This window comes from Protopterus annectens, chromosome 11.part0, assembly GCF_019279795.1.
Source record: "Protopterus annectens isolate FY-2018-M chromosome 11.part0, PAN1.0, whole genome shotgun sequence".
Lineage (NCBI taxonomy): Eukaryota > Metazoa > Chordata > Ceratodontiformes > Protopteridae > Protopterus > Protopterus annectens.
The window spans coordinates 48,585,721-48,608,388 of NC_056745.1; the positions used below are offsets into that span (position 1 = coordinate 48,585,721).

Below are 22,668 nucleotides of genomic sequence, written 5' to 3' on the forward strand. Positions count from 1 at the left end.
CAGATTTATCTCAAAGGGTTAAAGACATTATCTTGGAGGCTCGCAGACCCTCAACAAGGAAAACTTATTCAACAAAATGGAAAAGATATCTCATTTGGAGTGCAACAAAAGGAGTAGATGCATCATTGGCAAACATAGCTAACATCCTGGAATACTTAGCAGAGCTTTTCCACAATGGTCTGTCTTACTCCTCCATTAAGATTCATGCATCAGCAATTTCAGCAGAATACAACATGGATCCTCCAGTCTTTTCTCAACCTCTACTCAGGCAGTTTCTCAGAGGAATTAAAAATGTAAAGCCACCAAGGAAACCACCATTGCCTACATGGGACTTCAACTTTGTGTTAGAAAAGTTGACACTCCCCCCTTTTGAACCAGCAGCAACAGCAGAATTACAGTACCTATCTTGGAAGACTGCATTCCTTCTTGCAATCACTTCAGCTAGAAGGGTTTCTGAATTACAGGCATTAATGGCAGTACAGCCCTTCCTTATCTTCCATCAGGATAGAGTGTCCATGAGAACTAATCCTTCCTTTATGCCAAAGGTGGTCTCCAGGGTATCATTAAACCAAGCAATACACCTACCAACATTCTTCCCCAATGCACAGAACAGGGGGCAAAGATTGCTGCATACCTTGGATGTACACAGACAATTGCGCTACTACCTGGACAGAACCAAGAACAATAGAAAAACTGACCAGCTTCTGGTAGCATATGCAACAGGAATGGAAGGAAAAGCAATTTCAAAACAAACAATCTCAAAATGGATAGGAAATTGCATTAGATTTTGTTACTCTTTTCATGGAAAGGCAACTCCAGAAAACATCAGACCTCATTCCACAAGGGCTACAGCCACTACTACAGCTTTCTTACGAGGAGTGGCTACCAAAGACATTTTAGAGGCTGCTACTTGGAGCTCCATGCATACATTTGCCAAGCATTATAATCTGCCTTTATACTCCAGATCCCGAGCAGGTTTTGCCACTGCTGTTTTGCAAGGGATCTTAACTACGCCATAAACTCTTAGTGCCTCCTTAATGCCTCCTCCCCCAGTTTGGCTATGGTATTCTACCCATTTGTTAGGACTGCAGATGCATCCTTGAAGGACATAGTACAGTTTTGTACCTACCATAAATGTAGATGTCCGAGAGGTATGCATCTGCAGTCAGGATTACCCACCCTCCTTCCCCTCTGTGGTACTCCTAGGGTATTTGCCCATCTTGTAGCTAGCTGGGGGAATCTATTATGGTGTATTTGTTTGCATATATGTATATACATGTTTATTTCTATTTGCTCTCTATTGTTTGTAAACATTTGCATTTATCCAAATTTAGCCTTCCTAGAGGGCACCTGGCATCTGGGGCAAGAAACACTGAGGAAAATGGCGTCGGCTGATGCCTTTATACCCGCTGAACTGCAGCTATGACGTCGGGAGAAGTGCGACATCAGCCGAGGCCAGACCCAGACTTTGGAATCCGGCCGACCGAAGGGCTGCCTGAGGCCAGGACAACCCATTTGTTAGGACTGCAGATGCATACCTCTCGGACATCTACATTTATGGTAGGTACAAAACTGTACTTTCTGGATCTTTGTTTTGTAAACCTCTTTGTAATAGCACCCTAAATCAAAATTGTCACTTTATGGCCTGTTACCTCTTCTTCCCCTTTCAGGTTTTCTGGCAATACTAGACTAAAAAGATGCTTATTATCACATCCCTGTTCGTCCAGACTAGATGTTTCTTAAGATTTTGTTTGTCTGACTCACACTGTCAGTTCTGTGCCTTACCCGTTGTACTATCCACTGCTCCAAGTGTGTTCACCAAGTGTCCAGCTCCAGTTGTAGTCAGTGCAGTCTATGGTATATTCACATCTTTCCACATTTAGACAACTTGCTTATCTTTGTAGGGTCTTGAATCTCTCCCTCTCTTGAGTGAGAGATGTCTTACACAAGCTGGGATTCCAAGAGAACATTCAAAAGTCTTTCTTGACTCCTTCACACAGGATTGTGTTCCTGGGATGTCAACCAGACTCCTCAGTTCAAAGAGCTTTTCTTCCATCAGAAAAAAGATCTTTATCTAGATCTGTTTCTAAGGTTTTCCACTCAGACTTCTGTCACTGAGAGGGAATACTTCAGGATTTTGAGTCTCATGGCATCTATGATTGTTATGATACCCCTGGCAAGACTCCAAATGAGAAAGATACAGTGATATCTGAAATCTCTTCTTTCCCAGCATCAACACTGGTTATCTTTTCAAATCTCAGTGCTGGGGTCTGTCAGAAGAGAAATCGTGTTGGAGTCAACAGGTATCCATAAATCCTGGTCTTCCCTTCTCCCTCCCTCCATGCTGCAAAGCAGTCAGTCACCACCAACACTTTGTTCTTTGCTTGGGGAGCAGTTTCAGGAGGGAAAAAAGTGCAGAGGATATGGGACACCAAGGACAGACACAAGAACATAAAATGTCAAGGAGATGCTTGCCCTGATCAATGAACTCAATGCAGTGAACCACATGTATCAACAAGCAAGGGGGAGCCAGGTTGTACCACCTTTACAGGCTAGCCTTTTTAGCTCTACAGGCATCCCACATTCCGTCAGAGCAGAACTGTGTGGTTGACGAGCTGAGCAAGACCCTTCACAAAGGAAAACTAGATCGGGGGGGGGGGTCTTCCAAGATTTGATCAATCGGTGGGGAGTTCCTCAAGTAGATATCTTTGCCTCCTCTCTGAATAATCAACTGGCAAAATTCTGTTCCAGGACTCCAATGCAGGAAGGCGTGGAAGTTAGATGATTTTTTTCTTTTCTTTTCTTTAGACAGGAATGTTCCTGTATCCTTTTCAATCCTTTAGACTAATATCTAGGGTACTTCTGAAGATTCAGAAGATCTCGAAAACTTTAAAACTCTTCTTCATTCTTACCTTTACTCAAACAGGAAATGCAACTGTACTCTTCACCCTATATACCTCTCAAGGTCTCCTCCACTTTTACTCCTGGTTAACCTGTCACCTAGCTAACCTTGCTCATTTGTATTATGTATATATAACTATACTGTAAAATCTAGCCTCAAAGCCATTTGCCTGTTTTTCACACCTAAACAAAATTGTAAGTGTTTGTTTCTTTATGAATGCTACCTGTTTATTTGTCAGTTATGCAAAGTTTCTTAGTAATTATTCATGTAACTATGTATTGTTGGAGCTTTTCTCCCCGGGCCTTCACTGAAAACAGGCTCCCTGAGCCCAGTGGACCTCCCCGGTCATCAAACTGGAATAAATAAATAATATAAATAAATAAATAACCTCCCAATGTCATTGAGGTGGCTGTCTTCTGGCCCAGGCAACTGTCAGTCTCCCTTCTTTTGGATATAGTCAGGGGCAGTTATCACAAACTTCCTCACATATTAGATCTAATCGCACAAGAACAGTGGTGTTTGATACACCCCAACATCAAAAAACTTCAGTTAACTGCCTGGATGATGGGATCTTTAATTCTGTTTAGGTACCTTTTTTACTGGAGGCAAGAAAGTCTGCTACTAGAAATTCATATACTAGCAAAATTGAAAAGGATTTCTAGTTGGTGCCAATAACATAACCAGCAACCATTCAGGCTAGTTATACTTTGATTCAATATTTGTGTCAGTTACTATTCTGTGGCCTTTTATTCCTTTATATAGGTTAATTTATTTTCCTTTTCAGTATGTCTGCCCATTGATCCTCCTCTTTCAATGCATTCTCGTGTCAAAATGTTCTTTAAAGGGGTTTTGCATAAAAGGCTTCCAAAAAATGGTTACCCATCATTGGGATATTAATTTTATGTTGGAGAAGCTAACACTTGCTCCATTTGAACCAACTAATTTTGCTGTCTTGAGGTTCTTAACATGGAAAACCATTTTACTGATTGCTCTGGCCTCTGCAAAAAGAGAATCTGAGTTGCAAGCTCTTATGGTGAATCGACCCTATATTGTTTTCCATAGGGATAGTGTTTCTTTGAGAACTAATCCTTCTTTTATGCCTAAAGTGGTATCCAAGTTTACTTTTAAGGCAAACTGTCCATCTTCCTGTTTTCCTTCCTGAACCAAAAACTGAGGGAGAAAGAATACTCCTTACCTTGGATGTCAACAGGCAAATCAGGTGCTGAATAGAGAACTAAATCTCTCAGATCTTCAGATCAATTGTTCATTTCTTGTGAAGGTAAGAAGGGACAACCTGTGTCAAAACAGACTATTTTTAAATGGTTGTCTAATGCTATTACTGTTTGCTATACTCACCATAACAACATTATTTCAGGCAGGGTCAAGACACAATCTAACAGGGTCTTGGCTTCATCTTGTTTTTTTTGGAAAGGGTTGAATTCTACAAGTATTGTAGAAGCTGTTTTTTGGTCCTGTATACATATCTTTTACAAAGCACTGTAAGCTTAATTCTTTTTCTAGGCCCTGATCAGGCTTTGTTCGGATCATTCTGCAGGGGCTTCTGGACTCTTCTCCTTCCACCTCCCAAGTATAGTAAGCTACATTTATCTACCCCTATAGCTAAGGCTACTGCAGCAGTGATCAATATGATGAACGTAGTACAGATGTGTAAGTTAAACTTACAGTAGTAGTAAATTTTGTATGGTCACTGCTGCAGTAGCCGCTCCCTCCCTCCATCTCTCCTGCCTTTGGTGTGTTTTTATGCCAGGGTGTGGTTATTTATTTTTTGTTGGTCCTAGCATTGTTTTTTCAGGGCTCAGCCTCCCTCTCTCTGTTGGGATGAAAGCTCTGAAGGGTTCATCACTCAAGCTCATTTCGAGATGATGTATGGTTTGGGCATGTAGAAGGTGCCCTGAAGCTGTGGAAGCTGGCTGACTTTTGTATCCTTGGCAGGATATTACCTGTACAGCTAATGCTGCTGCAGCAGTGATCTTACAGTTATGGTAATTTTACTTGTACAACAGCAGAAAGGAATTAGGATCTTTAGTAGTCATCACATACTGCACTTAGTGGTAGTGCAAGTTTTATGTTTTTGCTATTTCCTGCTAGTGCTAGAAAACAAAATTAATTTTTTCAGGTAGTCAGAAACATGTAATTTTTCTAGTTAAAATTGCCTTAGTCGTCTGTATTATGTTTTAAATTTTAAGTGATAGACATTGTTGTTTGTGTTCAAAAGAACAAGTATGTGTTGCTGTTTATTCAACAAATTTGCTTGAATTCTTCCTTCAAATTAAGTAAATTTACTTAATCTGCATGTGCTGTAAATATATCTATGTCTGTTTCCCTGGTTAAAATGCATATTTATGCTGAACATACATTTTCATTTTCCCTTCCACAGGTAGGCTCATTTAAGACAAAAGAGAGTGAATATTTTATAGAGCCTCTGATAAGAGCAAATGGAAGTGAATATGAGAATGAGCACAGCAAACCGCATCTTATATATAGGCATGAATCTTTGCAGCAGTATTCTCAGGGCGAAGCATCTCAGTTGTGTACAGCCTCAGGTATGCTTGATACCATAATAATGGCTAATTATGTTTTATAGTTTTAATGGCTGGTGACAGTAGAATTCTAATTTCCTTTGGCTGCACGAGCATCTCAGCACTAGAGGGGTAAAAGTGTCTGAAAGCTTGAGCGGCTTGTTTTGTAGTTTTGTTGGTCTGTTAAAATATGTGAAATTATATTTTTGTTGTTTTTGAATGTGTTCATTTATTTGTTAATTCCAACAATTTTATGCATTTGAAATGATTATTTTCATAATGGAGTTTTATACTATGAAACACGATATCTGAAGTTGTTGCTGTCATTTGTTCTTCAACCTGTGGGTTCGGATCCAAGCATCAGATCTGACTCGGCCACATACTAAACCTTTAGGATCTGAAATCTGAGCTCCTCCCCTACCCATAATGCTCTGCTTCCCATGATTCCACTCAGATCAAGTTTGCCACACTACTGACAGCATCAGGAGTCCGATGTTCTTCGTGTTTTACTGTTGCAGTCATCACACTTGGGTTATCTGCCTGCAGGTAGCTGTCAATCTGAAGTAGTTAACTTCATTTGCTCAGCAACCTGTGGGTATTGGATCCAATTAGGATCCGAGCCGGCAGCTTTCCAAGCTAACAGATCCGAGCTCCAAGCTCCTCCCCCTACCCATAATGCCTTGCCATCTCCCTCTAACCCCCCCATATCTCGTTTGCCGCCGCTTCCATAAGCTTCTCTGAATAAGCTCCGAGCTTAGTGCTGTAAGTGTAGTATTTATATCTTGAATTCCTGTCAAATTTTTCTCTAACTTTGTGTGTGTGTGAACTTCCTCTTATCTTTATAGTCTTTTTGGGTAGTTCTTTTAACTTTTAAGTTAGATTTATTCCCTTCCTCCCTCTGCGTGTGTGAAGGTGTGTGCTTGTGGGCCTACTCTTCCTTTTCTTCTTTTACAATGGCTGAAGGCCCTAAAGCCATTTTCTCTAAATGTACCGAGTGTGGCCATAAGCTGTCCCCAGCGGATGGCCACACTCGGTGTGTCCTTTGCCTGGGGGTTGATCACCTCTCCTCGGGCTGCACTATTTGTGCAGCCTTCAACCCCAGGGCTTTGAAAGATAGGAGGTCTAAGCTTATTCTGGCGGGCCTTTTGCCCCCGGACTCTGCTTCGTCCTCCTCGGTGGCGCCAGCCGCGGCTGCCCCACCTGCCGCTCCTGATCCCCTGGCCGGGACTCGCACTCCCTCGCTGGCCTAGGAGTAAAGGGATGGCAGAAAAAAAGGATAGAATGGATAGGGACAGAGAGAAGGAAAGGCATCGCTGTCATAAGAGGCGATCTGACTCGACCCTTTCAGCACCACCATCTAAACAGCTTGCCTCTCCCCTTAAGGTCTCTGGGCCTTTCCCCTCCCGACTCCGTTCTCCACGTTTCTCCCCGGAGCCGGAGGAGGAGACCCGGTCACCCTTGAGGTCATCCAGGCAGCCTTCATGGCTGGCTTCGGTGGCCTCATCTAGATCCACCAGAAGTTTATCGGACGCAGATATGGACCTGATGATGCGTCGATTTCTTCAGGCCCAGATGCAGATGGGAGTGCTCTTGTCCCCCCCCCCCGCCGGGGGTGGGGAGCTAAACACCTTTTTTTCACCCCCATTGCTCCTTCTCCGACCCGCTTTCTGGGTTCGGAGCTGTTGGATCCGACTAGCTTCGGAGCCAGGGTAGGGTCGGCTCCGACAGTGTTGCCTACTTCGGCACCAACTGTACCCTCGAGTCTGTCGGATCCGAGCTCTCGGGGCCATGAGCTGAACGTCTGATCTGGAGGGGTCAGCGGGCCTTCGGTTCCATTAAGGTCGGGGTACACTACCCTTTCGGATCCGGTCGGGTCACCTTCGGCACTGATCCTCACGTTGGATCCAAGGGGAATGCTTTCGGATCCAAGGGAAAGCAGTTCCCCCTTGGCATTCGACGTCGTGTAGAGGGTCCTTTCGAGGGATTTGAGGCCCTAGGCTCTTGCTTCGGATCCACCGGCCATTCCCACTCAGACGGGCCTTTCCTCCATCATCCGGCCCCAGGGACAGCCTGCTCCTATGTCTCAGATTGTTCCCGTAGAGGAACAGGACATTGTTGGTGCGGCCTCTTTGGACAGCCCCCCCCAGGAGGTCCCTCACAAACGGAAGTGCAAGAGGAGGCACTTGGACTCACCGAGTCCCTCACGGAGGACACAGACTTAGAGGGAGGGGAAGGTTCCCCAAGGTCACCCCCCGAAGACGTCTCCTTCGGAGACATTATGGAAATGTTACGCATTAGAGGGGGGTGTTCTGCCCAGAAACCTTCCTCGGATGAGTCTGTGTTTCTGGAGGCATTTGACGCAGGCCCATCTACCTCTTGGGTGTCCGTCCCGCTGACCCCCTGGTAGACCTCATAACTACCAGGGCATGGAAGGAGCTGGACACTGTTGAGCCAGTACCCAAGAGACTGGACAGGATCCGCAGCTCTCCCATGGACAGGACAGTTTGGAGCAAGGGTGCCCCAGTGGATGCCATGGTGGTGGTGGCTGCCACTAAAAAGGAATTAGCACAGGAGAGTTCCTTGGTGCATCCTTCAGACAAGGAGTCTCAGATGATGGACCGTTTGGGAAAGTGGATGATGTTCTTCGTCTCACATTGCTGCAGTCATAACCTGTGGGTAGTCCGCTGTCCTCGGTCGGCCCAAATACCAAAGAGCTAGTCTGGCGTCGGTCATTGTCGCTCAGAGCTGACGTCAGTACGTAGTAGTATTTAAGCGCATGACCGACGCCATGTCCTCAGTCTTTCTTGCCACGTGGTCTGAAGCAGAAGCAGTGTTTGCAAGTGCCGTTCGGCGTTCTGAAATTTTCATTTATCGAGTTTCAGACCGAAGACCAAGTTGGGCTAAGTACCCCGTTGGGGAAATTTTTGTCTTTTCTTGCCTCAGTTATCCGGATGTCAGAAAAAGTTAATAATTGCATTTCTTGTGGGAAACAGATACCTCATAGGGATTATCATTCTTTCTGTATTCCTTGCTTAGGGCCTGAGCACGACGTGGTCGGGTGTCGCTTTTGTGCTAGATTTAATAAGCGCACCATTAAACGGAGATTAGATTGTGCCAGGCTTGTTTTCGGTAAGCGGTGTAACTATAACATGCCGTCGGATCCTCCGACGCCCGCTACCGCTAAAAAGCGTAAAGATAAATCTTTGAGGTCTAAACCGGATGAGTCGTCCGTTGCGGACGCCGGTTCTACAGAGCCTCCGGTTGAATCTGTGGATCCTGCAGAGGGTTCGGCTGAATCCCAGGGGGAACCTTTACTTTTGCAGGAGTTGGCCTCTCAGGAGGTAGGCCAGGCTGAGGGTGCTTCTCAGGTATCTGTGGTTCCATCTTTACAAAAGGTTATTAGGCCTTCTACTTCAGTGGCTAAAGGCCATGCTAAGGCCAAACCTTGTCTTGTTGGCCCTGGTCATAGTTCTAGCTCTCCAGCCCCTGTTCCTAAAAAGCATATGTTGAAAATGGCAGAGGACTTGATTACTTTGATCAGGGGTTCTATGCCCCACCTAGAGAAGAGGCCTAGGGTGGAGGCAGATTTAGAGGGAATGGATCATTCTTCAGACTACTCTGATTCCTCAGCTGAAGAAATTCAGGATTTCCCTTCCTATTCAGATTCGGATGCAGAGGACTCCTGTCCTTCTGCTTCCCCTCCAGAGGATTTTTCTTTTTCTGAGACCTTACATTCCATGAGGGAACATTTCAAGTGGGAAGGTCAGGATTTTTCAGATTCTCGGAAAAGGCTTAGGGAATTTTGTTTTGCCTCAGCATAGGCCCTTGGCTATTCCTCCTGTCTTAGATGTTGTTCAGGATGTTTTTTCTGAATCTTCCCGTAATCCGGATTCTTTGCCTCCTGCCCCTGTTAAGCCAGACAGGTATTACAGAGTTCCAGAAGCACATAAGTATTTGTACAAGAGTCCTAGAGCTGATCCGGAAACTATTATTCAAGGTCCGAAGGGTGTTAGGGCTTCTGTAGCTAAGAATCCAGTTCCTTTGGATAAAGATTCTAGAGCGTTAGATAGGTGGGGGAAAAAAGTGTACACCTCCTCTACGTTAGCTATGAGGGCTTTGAATTGCCAATTTCATATGCTGAAGTATCAGACCTTTTTGTTAGGCCAATTGAAATCTAAGGTGGATGCTTTATCTGATGGTATAGAGTGTAAGGAGCTCCAGGAGTTGGTTCATGCTACAGATCAAGTTGGCAAACATTCTTTGCAGTGTGGTTTCGATGCTCTTCAGGCTTCTTCCAGGGTGGCGGCTACAGGTTCAGTTATTCGTAGACATGCCTGGCTTAAGGATCAAAATTTGTCAGAGCATGTTAAAGCTCGGATTTTGGATGCTCCTCTTCAATCTGAAGTACTTTTTGGTCCTCCTGTAGAATCAGTTTTAAAAAAGATGGAAGATAAGGCTAAGTCTATGCAGACGGTCAAGGATTTTCTGCAGGTGCAGCCCCCTAAGTTTAGTAGGAATTGGCCTGCTAGAGGATGGTCTTATCCTTCTTCGGACTATCAGAGTAAGGGCAGGTCTAGACGTGGTAGAGGCAGGGCTCACGCTCAGGGTTCTTTCAGACCTAGGACTTGGAGTTCTCCTGCACAGTCTTCTGGTGAGGGCAGGGGTCAGCCCTTTCGTAAACAGACCCAATGACCTGTATCTTCAGCTGCCAGACCCTTCTTTACTGGCAGCTCCTCTAGGAGGAAAGTTGGGACTTTTCAAACAAAACTGGCATTTGGTCACCCAGGACAAATGGGTGTTGGATATAATAAATCAAGTTTACAAGTTTTATTTTCACACTTTTCCTCCTTTCAAAGGCATGTCGGATGTGCCTCCCCAGCAAAGGCTGGAGGCTCAGGAACAAATTTCTTTGCTTTTGCAGATGGGGGCAATTCAGGTGGTCCCTCCATCAGAAGTAGGCCTAGGATTTTATTCCCATCTATTCCTAGTGCCAAAGAAAGGAAGCACTTGGAGGCCGATTCTGGATTTGTCCATTCTCAATACCTACCTAGACATTCCAAAGTTCAAGATGTTAACATTGCAACAACTTCTGCCTATGCTAGGGAAAGATCACTGGATGGTAACCCTGGATCTCAAAGAGGCCTATCTTCACATCCCTATCAGGCCCAGCTGCAGGAGATTCCTGAGATTTTGGGCTGATACTTCTCATTATCAGTTCTCTGCAGTGCCCTTTGGGTTATCTACTGCGCCCAGGGTATTCACAAAAGTTCTGGCTCCTGTAATTGCTTTCTTCAGACAGAGAGGAATACAAATTTATCCTTATCTGGACGATTGCCTGATTCTTGCTCAAGACAAAGACAGGTTACTACAACATCTACAGTATGTAATGGCAGTTTTAAGGTGCCTAGGGTATTCTGTGAACGAAATAAAGTCCAGTCTAGTGCCCTCTCAGGACATGTGCTTTCTGGGTGTGAAACTGAATACAGCTTCTCAGATGGCATTTCTGACCCCGGACAAACAAAGAAATCTTCATCTATACTTCCAGCAGTTATCAGTAATGTCCACGCTGACTGCAAGGACAGTCCTTCAAGCCTTGGGGTTCATGGCATCTTGCATTCTAGTACTTCCCAATGCCAAAATGCATATGAGGAAGCTACAATGGTATCTCAAAAGTGTGTGGACTCAACACTGCCATGATTTGGACACTGTCATTCGGATTATACCGTGCATCCAGAAGGAATTCTTGTGGTGGGCTCAGGAATGTCACCTAAACAAGGGACTCTCTGTGACCCGACCAGAGGCGAGTCAGATCCTAACGACGGATGCCTCGGACTTGGCTTGGGGAGCACACTTCAATGAGAAATGGATACAAGACATGTGGCCTCCCAAACTACTACATTTGCATATCAACATGAAGGAAATGTTAGCAGTCCAATTTGCTTTGATGGCCTTCAAGGACCTACTTCAGCCGGGACAGGTGTTGATTCAGACAGACAACACAACAGTCATGTGGTACATCAACAAGCAGGGGGGAACCCATTCCTACCCTCTGTGCAGACAAGCAATGATTTTGTGGGAGACTGCTCTGAGTTTGCAAATCAATCTTCAAGCACGGTTTCTGCCAGGAGCACAGAACTCCCTAGCAGATGTATTGAGCAGGCATATTGTGGATCCCCACGAGTGGAAACTGGATCCTCAGGTATTCAAACAATTGACCGTGGCTTGGGGAACTCCAGACATAGATCTGTTCGCTTCTCCACTGAATTTTCAACTGCCAAAATTTTGCACAAAGATGTTCCACCCAAATGCTTGGAAAGTGGATGCTCTATCTTTCAGTTGGAACAGCCTTCACGTCTATGCTTACCCCCCTCTGCCTCTTCTTCCCAAGGTACTCTTGAAAGTCAGGCGGGACAAGCCTTGCATGATTCTAATAGCACCAGATTGGCCACGTCAGCATTGGTATCCTCTGCTGAGGAGTTTAATTCAGCAGCCTCCTTGGCCTTTGCTACAGATTCCTCATTTGTTATCCCAGTCAAACAATCATTTTCTCAATGTCAGGGTGCAGTCCCTGCATCTAACAGCCTGGCGTATTCTGTATTAGAGCCAGTGGGGTCTCAGCTTCCTCAACAGGTTTTAGATGTCATTTTGGAAGCCAGGCGGCCTAGTACTCGAAAAGTTTATGCTGATAAATGGAGGAGATTTTTTCTTTGGAGCACAGCAAAGGGCTTTGATGTTTCAGTACCTAATTTGAGTTTTGCACTACAGTATCTTACTGAATTACTGGACAAGGGTTTGTCATTCTCTTCTGTGAAGGTTCATGCTGCAGCCATTTCTGCTCACTATGATTGTGACCCTCCTTTATTTTCTCACCCTTTGTTCAAACAATTTCTTAGAGGGGCAAAAAATATAAGACCCCCACGTAGAGCTCCTACTCCTTCCTGGGATCTCAATTTTGTGTTGGAGAAGCTTACTTTACCTCCTTTTGAACCTTGCAGCTACGTCTGAGTTGAAGTTTTTGTCTTGGAAGACTGCTTTTTTGTTGGCCATTACTTCTGCTAGGAGGGTATCTGAATTGCAGGCACTCATGGCAGTTGAACCCTTTCTGATATTCCATAAGGATTTATGCCTAAAGTGATTTCTAATGTGGCCTTGAACCAGTCTATTCATTTGCCTACTTTTTATGCTGATCCCCAAAATAAGGGGGAAAAAGTATTGCATTCTTTGGATATCCACAGGCAGCTACGTTATTATTTGAGCAGAACTAAAGGGTTCAGACAGACTCAACAATTATTTGTTTCCTTTGCTTTGGGTTCGCAAGGGAAAGCTGTTTCAAAGCAGACTATTTCTAAGTGGATTGGTCAATGTATTGCTTTTTGTTATTCTCATCATGGGAAGAATGTTCCTGCTGGGATCAGACCTCATTCTACTAGGGCTACTGCCACATCTACTGCTTTTTTGAGGGGGGTAGCTACTAAGGATATTTTGGAGGCAGCTACTTGGAGTTCAGTACACACTTTTACTAAGCATTACCATCTCCCTCTTTATTCCAAGTCCAGGGCTGGGTTTGCCACTGCAGTTTTACAGGGCATGTTAGCAGCTCCTAATGCTATTTAGTTTGCCAGCCTCCCTTTTCCTTTGCTTTGGGATTCTACCCACAGGTTATGACTGCAGCAATGTGAGACGAAGAACATAGTACAGTTTTGTACCTACCATAAATGTAGATGTTCGAGGATCTACATTGCTGCAGTCCTATTATCCCTCCCTCCTTCCCCTCTATAGTTTGGGGTTGCTGTGTTTCTTTTTGGAGATACTCTTTATTTCCACACTGGTGGTTGTTGGGTGTTTACTATTTTGGCTCTGGCCTTTCATTTTTAGGCCTTCTGACATCTGGGGCAAGAAAGACTGAGGATATGGCGTCGGTCATGCGCTTAAATACTACTAGGTACTGACGTCAGCTCTGAGCGACAATGACCGACGCCAGACTAGCTCTTTGGTATTCGGGCCGACCGAGGACAGCGGACTACCCACAGGTTATGACTGCAGCAATGTAGATCCTCGAACATCTACATTTATGGTAGGTACAAAACTGTACTTTCTCTTCAGCGACCTTCTCTGTAAGGTCACTGAATTATATGGCACATGTGATTCGGCTCCAGCGGGACCTGATTAAAGAGTATGCTGGGTCACCCCCAGAGTCCATGTTGGCCGAGGACAAGCGGACCTTCTCAGCTCGAATGGCCCTCTCAAGTCAATCACCAGCACATCACGCTCTTCGGCAAAACCGTCTGCTATACCCTCCTCCAGAGCGAGAAAGACGGGAAGATGTTGTCTGCCGTCGGGATCCGCTTCAGAGGTCCTACTCCAGGAACCAAAGAGGACAGAAGAAGATGTGGTTCCGGAAAGCTCAACAATCCCGTTTCGCTCTGGATCCCTCGTACTTCAGAGGCGGAGGAGGACAGGGTGGACGCCGGCCCAGGGGCAGAGGGGGTCTGAAGAATTTTGGGTCTAGAGAACCTTTTTCGGATCGACCCGCGCAGCAGCCCTGAGGGGTTGCCCGACTGCTCCTCTCTGGAGGCAGTCGGGGGGGGGGCGCTTCTCGGAATACCTAGCGAAATGGGAGTCCATCACGACAGATCGCTGGGTGCTCCGAATCATATCCAGTGGCTATTCAATTCCTTTCCTGTCTCATCCTCCCCAATCAGCAAAACTCCCCAATGTCCCACCCGATCAGAGGGAGGCAGCAGCATCAGCAATTCGAGGGCTGCTAAGAAAAAGAGCTATCCAGCGCGTCCCCCCCCCCCGAACAATCCAGATCAGGCTTTTACCCCAGGTTCTTTTTGGTGCCAAAAAAAGAAGGAGGACTTACGACCCATTCTCGACCTGTCAACACTGAACCTGTCAGTCGCCAAAGAAAAATTCCGGATGGTCACTATTCAATCCATTCTCCCACTTTTGCAGGAGAATGACTGGATGTGCTTGATAGACCTCAAGGATGCATACTACCACATTTTGATGGACAGACCATCCAGAAGGTTCCTATGCTTTCGGCTGAGAGCCAGCCATTATCATTTCAGGGTCCTACCCTTCGGTCTCACCACAGCCCCCAGGGTGTTCACCAAGTTCATGGCAGTTGTAGGGGCCCACCTGAGGCTTCAGGGAATACAGGTCTTTCCATACCTGGATGACTGGCTCCTAACCGCCCCCACCAGGCATCAACTCTGCTCAGGCAAGGACTACTTCTTACACCTAGCCTGCCACCTAGGGATCACGATAAACCACCAGAAATCCTCCCTTCAACCTACTCAAATTTTGGAATTCATAGGGGCCAGGATTGACGCTACTCAATCCAGAGTCTTTCTGACAGCGGACAGACTTTGCAATCTAAGGCTTCACATTCTAGACCTCTTACAATTGTCAGCTCCCCCAGCGCAACTAGTCCTGAGGGCCCTGGGATCCATGGCAGCAGCTATCAATCTGTCGCCCTTCGCTCACCTGAAGATGAGGATCCTTCAATGGACATTACAAGTGCAATGGTCTATTCTTTGTCACCCTCTGTCTACACCTATTTCTCTCAGCAGGATTTGCAGGGAGTCGCTTCTTTAGTAGCTCCGCTCCAGAAATCTTCGAGAAGGCCGCCCCTTTGTTATACCCCCTCCCCAAGTCACGGTGACCACGAACGCATCTCTCCTCGGGTGGGGGGGAGCATTGCATGGGCAGATCCGTCCAAGGCACGTGGACTTTCACAGAGACCTCACTGCATATCAATGTCCTGGAGATGAGGGCAGTGCTTCTAGTGTTGCAAGCTCTCCATCCCCTTCTCCCTCCAGGAACTATTGCACTTCAAACAGACAACATGTCGGTAGTCTGGTACCTAAACAAATGGCGGGGGGGGGGGGGACCAGATCCTATCCACTTTACAGGGAGGCAATGAGAGTATGGGAATGGGCGATATCCACCAACAGCTTTCTCATAGCAACGCACATCCCGGGTCGGTCAAACATCTTGGCGGACAGGTTGAGTCAAACGATCCTCTCACCTTACGAGTGGTCTCTGAACCCAGCAGTAGCGAAACAAATCTTCCTCCAGTGGGGTCAACCTTGCTGTGATCTCTTTGCCTCGCCTTCGAACACAAAGTGCAGCGAGTTCTTCGCTCTGATTCCCCCACCAGGGGAAGCTCCCAGAGACACTCTAGTTCATGCTTGGCCATCCGCTCTTCTGTATGCTTATCCTCCTCTTCCATTGATGACAAAGTTTTTGCCGAAAGCTCGTCGGTTGGGGAGCAGAGTTATCCTCATAGCCCCATTCTGTTCTCGTCAAACCTGGTTCCCTTACCTGCGGTCTCATCTAGTACATCCTCCCTGGATTTTAGATCCCAATCTGGATCTGATCTCTTATCCTTTAGGATTGAAGACCCCCCGATCTGGACTACCTCAAACTCTCAGCTTGGTTGATCCAGTTCCCTTAATGGCTAGGACTCCCGGTATATCTTCTTTGGTTAAGGCCATCCTGGTGGCCGCCCATAAACTGTCTACCAGGAAAATCTACAAGAGTAAATGGAAATGTTTCTCTGTCTGGGCAGAGCACAGGAACTTAGACCCCTTCACGGCTCCTATCCCAGCAGTTCTAGACTTTCTTTCGCATACCTTTGATCAAGGAGCCAGTGCTTCTACTGTTAAAGTTCATTTGGCAGCTTTTTCCCACTACCACGTTGGAAACAGTTCAGGGCCTCTAGCGTCCTCCAAAATATGCAAAACATTCATGAAAGGAACCTTTTTGTTAAGACTCCCTATTAAAGATCCAGTCCCTCCATGGGATCTTACCCTTGTTCTTCAAGCTCTGACTGGGCCTCCTTTTGAACCTGCGGATTCAGTCGACTTAAAATATGTATCCTGGAAGACGGCCTTTCTGATTGCCATTACTTTTGCTAGAAGAATATCGGAGCTTCATGCTCTTTGCAGTAAACCTCCCTACATCATCTTTCATAAAGACAGGGTCTCCCTCAGGACTAATCCCTCTTTTATGCCCAAAGTGGCTGCGGAAGCCAACATCAACCAGTCCATCAGTCTACCTGTCTTCTTTCCAAGTTTCTAAAACAAAGGGGAATACAGACTTCATTGTCTGGATGTTCACAGACAGTTACGTTTTTACTTAAGTTGCTGGTAGCTGGGGACTCTGTCCCACAGGTTGCTGAGCAAATGAAGTTAACTACTTCAGATAAAGAAGTTATGTACTCACCATAACATTCCATCTGAGTAGGTAACTTCATTTGTCTGACCCGCCCTCCATCCACCAAGAATCAGGATATGTCTTCATTCCATTGACATCACTGGAACATATTGTAAACATTTCTAGGTTATAGAATTTCCTACTGCCTTTTTTTTTTCTGGCAAACTCGATCTGAGAGTTAGAGGGAGATGGCAGGACATTATGGGTAGGGGAGGAGCTTGGAGCTCCGATCTGTTATCTTGGAAAGCTGCCGGCTCAGATCCGAATCAGATTTGATACCCACAGGTTGCAGACAAATGAAGTTACCTACTCAGATGGAACGTCATGGTGAGTACATAACTTCTTTTTCGGCTCGAATACCAGAGACTTAGTATTTCTGTGTCGGATGCTGTTGCTCCAGGACTGACGTCAGGTTGTCAGGGGTATAAAAATAGGCAGCCGACGCCATTACCCCAGTCTTTCTTACCGAGGAGCCCAAAGCAGAAGCAGTTCGCAGGTGCCGGTTGTGTTGTGTACAGAAGAGATCAAAGACATCTTGGAAAGGGGTTCAAATATTTGTTAATGGATGCAGTAACAAGAATATAGGTAATTTTAAATATGGGATGTACAGTCAATGTTCATATATTTTGGAGACAAAGGATAGCTTCACTTTAGGTAAGTTTAGAATCAACATATGCTATCATTTTAATTACCAACCAAAAAATGTGGTCTATATTGCAAATTGTCTACATTGTCTGGCTTTTTTATTTTGGTAAGCCATCCAGGTGTTTTAAGAACAGAATTTACAAGCATATTTCTGATATCAATAAGAGGGTTCCAATTAATGCATTAAGTAGACATGTTGACAGTTTTAAGGACCATGGTTTTAAATGTTTAGATGTTCTTCATCTCACATTGCTGCAGTCCTTACATATGGGTAGTCCGCTGTCCTCGGTCGGCCCAAATACCAAAGTATTAGGCTGACGTCGGTCAAGGCGCTTAAAACTGACATCAGAACGTCAGGGTACAAAAGCGCATGACCGACGTCATATCCTCAGTCTTTTTTGCCGCATGGTCCGATGCAGAAGCAGCGTTGCAAGTGCCGTTTGGCGTTCTGAAATTTTTCGAGTTCGGAGTTTCAGACCGAATCCAAGTTGGCTAAGTACCCCGTTGGGGAATATTTTGTTTTTTTCTTGCCTCAGTGTTTTACCGGATGTCAGAAAAAGTGAATAACTGTATTTCTTGTGGGAAACAGATACCGCATAGGGATTATCATTCTTTGTGTATTCCTTGTTTGGGGCCTGAGCACGATGTTGTTGGGTGTCGCTTTTGTGCTAGGTTCAATAAGCGCACTATTAAGCGAAGGTTAGATTGTGCTAGGCTGGTCTTCGGTAAGCGGTGCAATTATAATATGCCGTCGGACTCTCCGGCGTCCGCTTCTACGAAGAAGCGCAAAGACAAAACAGTTAAACCCAGGCAAGATGAGTCGTCCGTTCCGGACGCCGGTTCTTTAGAGGCTTCAGTGGAACCGGTGGTTCCGACAGAGACTTCTCTGTAGTCTCAGGGGGAGACCTTGATTTTGCAGGATGTGGCCTCTCAGGAGGCAGGTCAGGCTGAAGGGGCTTCTCAGGTTACTGTACTCCCCTCCCTTCCTAGGGTGGTTAGGCCCTCTCCTTCTGTTTCCAAGGCTTCTCCCAGAGGCAGGCCAGGTTTAGCTTCTGTTGGTGTCACTCCTAGTTCAGCAGGGTCTGTGCCTAAGAAGCACATGCTTAAAATGGCAGAAGATTTGATTACTCTGATTAGAGGTTCTTTGCCCCCTCCTGATAAGAGGCCTAGGGTGGAGCCAGAGTTGGGAAGTTTTGAGCAGGCTTCGGATGTTTCAGAGTCTTCGGCTGAAGACTTGCAGGAGTACTCTCCTTATTCTGATGCAGATGATACCACTCCTTCTGCTTCTCCTCCACAGGATTTTTCTTTTTCAGAGACACTTCATTCTATGAGGGAACATTTTAAGTGGGAAGGTCAGGACTTCTCTGATTCTCGGAAAAGGCTTAGGGAATTTTTGCTTTTACCCCAACATAGGCCCTTGGCTATACCCCCTGTTCTGGATGTTGTGGAAGATGTGTTTGCAGAGGCTTCACTTAATCCTGATTCTCTGCCTCCTGCGCCTGTTAAACCGGATAGGTATTACAGGGTGCCTGAGGCTCATAAATATCTTTATAAGAGTCCTAGGGTGGACCCAGAAACTGTTAGTCAGGGACCTAAGGGTGTCAAGGCCTCTGTTGTAAAAAATCCGGTTCTTCTAGATAGAGGCCAGAGCTTTGGATAGATGGGGAAAGAAGGTCTATACTTCTTCTACCTTAGCTATGAGGGCTTTGAATTGCCAGTTTCATATGTTGAAATATCAAAACTTTCTTCTTTCTCAATTGAAGTCTAAGGTGGATGCTCTGGCGGAAGGCATTGAGTGTAAAGAATTACAAGATTTGGTGCATGTCTCTGAACAGGTGGGTAAGCATTCATTACAATGTGGTTTTGATGCTGTGCAGGCCTCGTCTAGGGTGGCTGCCACTGGTTCAGTTCTTCGCAGGCACGCCTGGCTGAAGGATCAGAATTTATCTGACCATGTTAAGACAAGGATTTTGGATGCTCCTTTGCAGTCTGATGTGTTGTTTGGTTCACCTGTGGAGTCAGTCTTGAAGAAAATGGAAGACAAGGCTAAGTCTATGCAGGCTGTTAAAGATTTTTTGCAAGTTCAGCCTCCGAAGTTTAGTAGGAATTGGCCTGCTAAGGGGTGGACGTATCCTTCTTATGATTCTCAGTCTAGGGGTAGATCTAGACGTGGTAGGGGCCGAGCTCAGAGTTCTTTCAGGCCTAGAACAGGGAGTTCACCTGCACAATCTTCGGGTGAGGGCAGGGGCCAGTCCTTTCGTAAACAGGCCCAATGACCTACTTTTTCAGCTGCCAGATCCTTCTTGCCTGGCAGCACCTTTGGGAGGAAGGTTGGCACTCTTCAAAGAAAATTGGAATTTGATTACCAAAGACAAATGGGTATTGGATATCATACACCAAGGTTACAAGTTTTATTTCCATACCTTGCCTCCTTTCAAAGACATGCCGGACGTTCCTCCTCAGCAAAGACTAGAGGCTCACAAACAAATTTCTCTACTACTTCAAATCGGGGCCATACAACCGGTCCCTCTGCCAGAAGTGGGCCTAGGATTTTATTCTCGCCTGTTTCTAGTACCAAAGAAAGGGAACACATGGAGACCAATTTTGGATTTATCTATCCTCAACACATATCTGGACATTCCCAAGTTCAAAATGTTGACGTTACAACAGCTTTTACCTCTGCTGGGAAAAGATCACTGGATGGTGACTCTGGATCTCAAGGAGGCTTACCTTCATGTTCCTATCAGGCTCAGTTGCAGGAAGTATCTGCGTTTCGGGCTGGGACTTCTCATTATCAGTTCTCTGCATTGCCCTTTGGCTTATCTACTGCGCCCAGAGTGTTCACGAAGGTTCTGGCACCAGTGGTAGCTTTCTTCAGGCTAAGAGGAATACAAATCTATCCTTATTTGGACGATTGCCTGATTTTGGCCCAAGGAAAGGACGAACTTCTTCAGCATTTACAGTATGTGATGGCAGTGTTAAGATGCCTGGGGTATTCTGTGAACGAAATAAAGTCCAGTCTAGTACCCTCTCAGGACATGTGCTTTCTGGGTGTGAGACTGAATACAGCATCCCAGATGGCCTTTTTGACCCCGGACAAACAAAAGAATCTTTCTCTTTACTTCCACCAATTGTCTCGTCAGTCCAGGCTGACTGCAAGGACAGTCCTTCAAGCCTTGCGGTTCATGGCATCTTGTATTCTGGTACTTCCCAATGCCAAACTGCATATGAGGAAGCTTCAATGGTATCTCAAAAATGTATGGACACAGCACTGCCAAGATATGGACACTGTCATTCAGATAATACCTTGCATTCAAAAGGAATTTCTGTGGTGGGCTCAGGAATGTCACCTAAACAAGGGACTCTCTGTGACCCAGCCAGAGGCGAGTCAGATTCTAACGACAGATGCCTCAGACAAAGCTTGGGGAGCTCATCTAAATGGAAAATGGGTACAAGACACTTGGCCTGCCAGACTTCAACATCTACATATCAACTTGAAGGAGATGTTAGCAGTCCAATTTGCATTGATAGCTTTCAAGGATTTACTTCTTCCAGGGCAGGTGTTGATTCAAACAGACAACACAACTGTCACGTGGTACATCAACAAGCAAGGGGGAACGCATTCATATCCTCTATGCAGACAAGCAATGATTTTGTGGGAGACTGCTCTCAGTTTACAACTAATTCTTCAGGCAAGGTTTCTGCCAGGAGCACAGAACTCCTTAGCAGATGTGTTGAGCAGACAAATTATGGATCCCCACGAGTGGAAATTGGATCCTCATGTATTTCAGAAATTGACAGTGTTATGGGGAACTCCAGACATAGATCTGTTCACTTCTCCTCTAAATTACCAGCTGCCAAAGTTTTGCACAAAAAGGTTTCATCCCACAGCTTGTAAAGTGGATGCTCTCTCATTCAATTGGAGCAATCTTCACGTGTATGCCTTTCCACCTCTGCCTCTCCTCCCAAAGGTACTCCTGAAGGTCAGACAGGACAAGCCAAACATGATTTTAATAGCTCCAGATTGGCCTCGACAGCACTGGTACCCATTACTGAGAAGTCTGGTACGGGAGCCTCCATGGCCTTTGCCTTCGATTCCTCACCTGCTGTCTCAGGAGAACAGTCATTTACTCAATGTCAAACTTCACTCTCTACATCTAACAGCCTGGCATATTCTGTTTTAAACCCTGGAGGGTCTCAGCTTCCACAACAAGTTTTGAATGTTATTTTGGAGGCCAGAAGGCCTAGTACAAGGAAAGTTTACGCAGATAAATGGAGGAGAGTTTTATTTTGGAGTACAGCAAAGGACTTTGATGTTTCTAAACCTAATTTAAGTGTTGCGCTTCAATACCTTACTGAGTTATTGGACAAAGGTTTGTCCTTCTCCTCTATAAAGGTTCATGCTGCAGCAATTTCTGCTCACTATGACTGTGACCCACCATTATTTTCTCAGCCTTTGTTTAAGCAATTCCTTAGAGGGGCAAAGAATATAAGACCCCCACGTAGAGCTCCTACTCCTGCTTGGGATCTCAATTTTGTGTTGGAGAAACTTACTCTACAACCTTTTGAGCCTGCAGCATCTGCAGAGTTGAAATATTTATCATGGAAGACTGCTTTTTTGTTGGCCATTACCTCTGCGAGAAGGGTTTCTGAATTACAGGCCCTTATGGCGGTTGAGCCTTTCTTAATTTTCCACAAGGATAGGGTGTCTTTGCGTACTAACCCTTCTTTTATGCCTAAAGTGGTTTCTAGTGTGGCTTTAAACCAAACTATTCATTTGCCTACTTTTTATGCAAACCCCCAAAATAAAGGGGAAATGATTTTGCACACTTTGGATATACACAGACAGTTGCGATATTATTTGAGCAGAACTAAAGGGTTCAGGCAGTCTCAGCAGTTGTTTGTTTCTTTTGCTTTGGGTTCTCAGGGCAAACCTGTTTCAAAACAAACTATTTCTAAGTGGATTGGTTTTTGTATTGCTTTCTGTTATTCCCATCATGGTAAGGAGATTCCAGCTGGGATTAGGCCTCATTCCACTAGGGCTACTGCCACCTCTACTGCTTTTTTAAGGGGGGTGGCTACTAAAGATATTTTGGAAGCAGCTACTTGGAGTTCAGTGCATAGTTTCTCTAAGCATTACCACCTTCCACTTTACTCTAAATCTAGGGCTGGATTTGCCACTGCAATTTTACAGGGCATGTTGGCAGCCCCTAATGCTTTATAAGTTTTTGCCATCCTCCCTTACCTCTGCTTTGGGATTCTACCCATATGTAAGGACTGCAGCAATGTGAGATGAAGAACATAGTACAGTTTTGTACCTACCATAAATGTAGATGTTCGAAGATCCACATTGCT

The 22,668-nt window shown here is 45.4% G+C and overlaps 1 protein-coding gene across 1 annotated transcript in view; it reads left to right on the forward strand.

Annotated features, from left to right (window-relative positions):
- ADAMTS20 (ADAM metallopeptidase with thrombospondin type 1 motif 20) overlaps nt 1-22,668 on the forward strand; it is a 3,636,702-nt gene that overhangs the window by 171,041 nt on the left and 3,442,993 nt on the right. Inside the window, exon 3 of the mRNA XM_044087413.1 lies at nt 5,301-5,466. Within this exon, the coding sequence (XP_043943348.1) occupies nt 5,301-5,466 (166 nt within the window). The remainder of the gene's footprint in view (nt 1-5,300; nt 5,467-22,668) is intronic.